This window comes from Chiloscyllium plagiosum, unplaced genomic scaffold, assembly GCF_004010195.1.
Source record: "Chiloscyllium plagiosum isolate BGI_BamShark_2017 unplaced genomic scaffold, ASM401019v2 scaf_2686, whole genome shotgun sequence".
Taxonomy (NCBI): Eukaryota; Metazoa; Chordata; class Chondrichthyes; order Orectolobiformes; family Hemiscylliidae; genus Chiloscyllium; species Chiloscyllium plagiosum.
In genome coordinates this window covers 4,770-6,919 of record NW_025213078.1, presented here as the reverse complement: position 1 = coordinate 6,919, position 2,150 = coordinate 4,770, and the positions used below count along the sequence as shown (strand labels likewise).

Genomic DNA, 2,150 nt, shown 5'->3' with positions numbered 1-2,150 from the left:
GAGGAGGTGGGGATGGGGAAGAGGGAGTGAGGATTGTGGTAAGTGGGGATGGAGATTGGAGGGTGGGTGACAGGAAGTACCCGGAGGGAAGGGTTTGTGAGTGACACTTGGAGACGATGAGCAACCGGAAGCCGGGGGGGGGAACACTCACCTGCCTGCACTCGGGGCACTTGTAGCTGCTGCGCACTTCCGGCGCCGGGATCGGGGAGACCTCGGGTCCTCCTCCACTTCCTGCCGCCGCCGCCGTCCGGCCCGGAGCCGAGGCCAGCCTTTGCTGGCGCTCCCGGCTCCGCCAGACGTGTGTGATGCAGCCCTGACAGAAGCTGTGGCCGCAGGCCAAGGTCACGGGCTCCCGGAAAAGCTCCAGGCAGACGGAGCAGCTCAGCTCCCGGCGGAGGCCCGCCTCCAGCGAAGCGTTGGCCTCGCCCGCCATCTTGGTGAAGGAAGCCTGGCGACGGGCCCGAGGTGCACACTGCGCATGCCTAAACGGGCCGGGACTACCTAGAGTGGGGGCGGTGATGGGAGCTTTGACCCGCCTCCTGCAATACAAAGTAATAGAGGCCTTTCACGTACGTCATCAGTGACGTAGGGGGGCAGGGCCGGCCGCCATCTTGGACGCCCCTTTTCACCTTGTTTCAGTTTTGGTCCACTTTCCAGATGCCCTGTACCATCCTGTATATTCTTTATTTGCTTAGTTTTTAATTGTTTTTAAAAAGTCTTAAATTTGGCCTTCAACATTTATCATTAGTACATTTTGTTTTATTTTTTAAAAAAATTCTGGCACGTTAATCCAGCCCATTTTAAAAATGTATTCATTTTGAAGGACGTGGGCACTGGTTGGGCCAGCTTTATTGCCCCATCCCGAGTTACCCCTTGAGAAGGTGGTGGTGAGTTGCCTTCCCCAGCCACTGCAGTCCACCTCTTTGGAGTGACCGGCTCACTGCTTGTCACAGCTCAGGCTGGGAGGGCTCGGGGGGAATTAGGGACATGGTGACTCAGTGGTTAGCGCTGCGGCTTCACAGCGCCTGGGACCCAGGTTCGATTCCACCCTCGGGCAACTGTTGTGTAGAGTTTGCACATTCTTCCCTGGGTTTGCAGGGGTTTCCTCCCACAGTCCAAAGATGTGCAGGTAGGGGTGGATTAGCCATGCTATATTGCCCATAATCTCCAGGGATATGCAGGTTAGGGTGGATTGGCCAGGCTCAATTGCCATATTGTGTCCAGGAATGTGTAGGCTAGGAGGTTGAGCCATGGGGAAATGCAGGGATAGGGTAGGCAGATGGGTCTGGGTGGGACGCTCTTCAGAGGGTTGATGCGGACCCAATAGGCTGAATGGTCTTCCAAACTGGAGGGATTCTACATCAGAATAGCCTTGGTTCTGGTCCTGATGTGGGTTGGAGCCATCTGACTTTTGAAAGTTCTCTCCAGTCAGTCTGCCAACCTCTGCGTGGACTGGATAAAGCAATACAGTCTGAGGCATCTTAATTTTAACCTTTTTATGGTGGAGGCATCAACTTCATGGGGAAGTATGTAAGGAGCAGGAGGTTTAGAGGGGAAGTGAAGAGATTTTTTCTTCACCAGAGGATGGTACAAATCTGGACCTCACTGCTGACAGGGCAGAGACAGAAACCATCGTAACATCAACATTTGTGATGTTATGGCGTACAAGGCTAGGTTGTTGGAAAATGGGATTAGTTTAGTGAGAACTCGAGACTGGCGCAGACTCAATGGACCTTTTCCTGTGCGTAGATCTCCATGATTCTTTGCGTCTACAGCCTGATGTGAATCTAGTGACTAGTTACCACAGTACCGCTCGCAAAAGATCAAACATGTGATCCATCGGGCCAGATTTTGCTCTGGGATCTGACTTGTCCTGTACTTTCTTTCTTTCCTTTCGGAAAGATCTCCGTTTTCTTGTTTCAGGTAAAACCTGTGACACTTAATTAAACAGTGAATAACTGATAAACACTACCCAACAGCGTCAGTTCAGCAATAATGAAAACTGGGGGTGGCAAAAAAAGAGAGGCAGGGGATTGAATTAAAATTAAAGATAGTCAGCATGGCTTTGTGGAGGGGCAGGTCATGCCTCACAAGCCATATTGAGAACATGACGAGATAAGTTGACAAAGGATGAGCAGTAGACGTAGTGT

The 2,150-nt window shown here is 51.9% G+C and overlaps 1 protein-coding gene across 1 annotated transcript in view; it reads right to left on the bottom strand.

Moving 5' to 3' along the window:
* LOC122547536 (E3 ubiquitin-protein ligase TRIM41-like) overlaps positions 1 to 571 on the bottom strand; it is a gene marked incomplete at its 3' end in the record, with an annotated part of 23,685 nt that extends 23,114 nt beyond the window's left edge. The window contains exon 1 of the mRNA XM_043686154.1: positions 152 to 571. Within this exon, the coding sequence (XP_043542089.1) occupies positions 152 to 433 (282 nt within the window). The remainder of the gene's footprint in view (positions 1 to 151) is intronic.
* Positions 572 to 2,150: the final 1,579 nt, after the last annotated feature.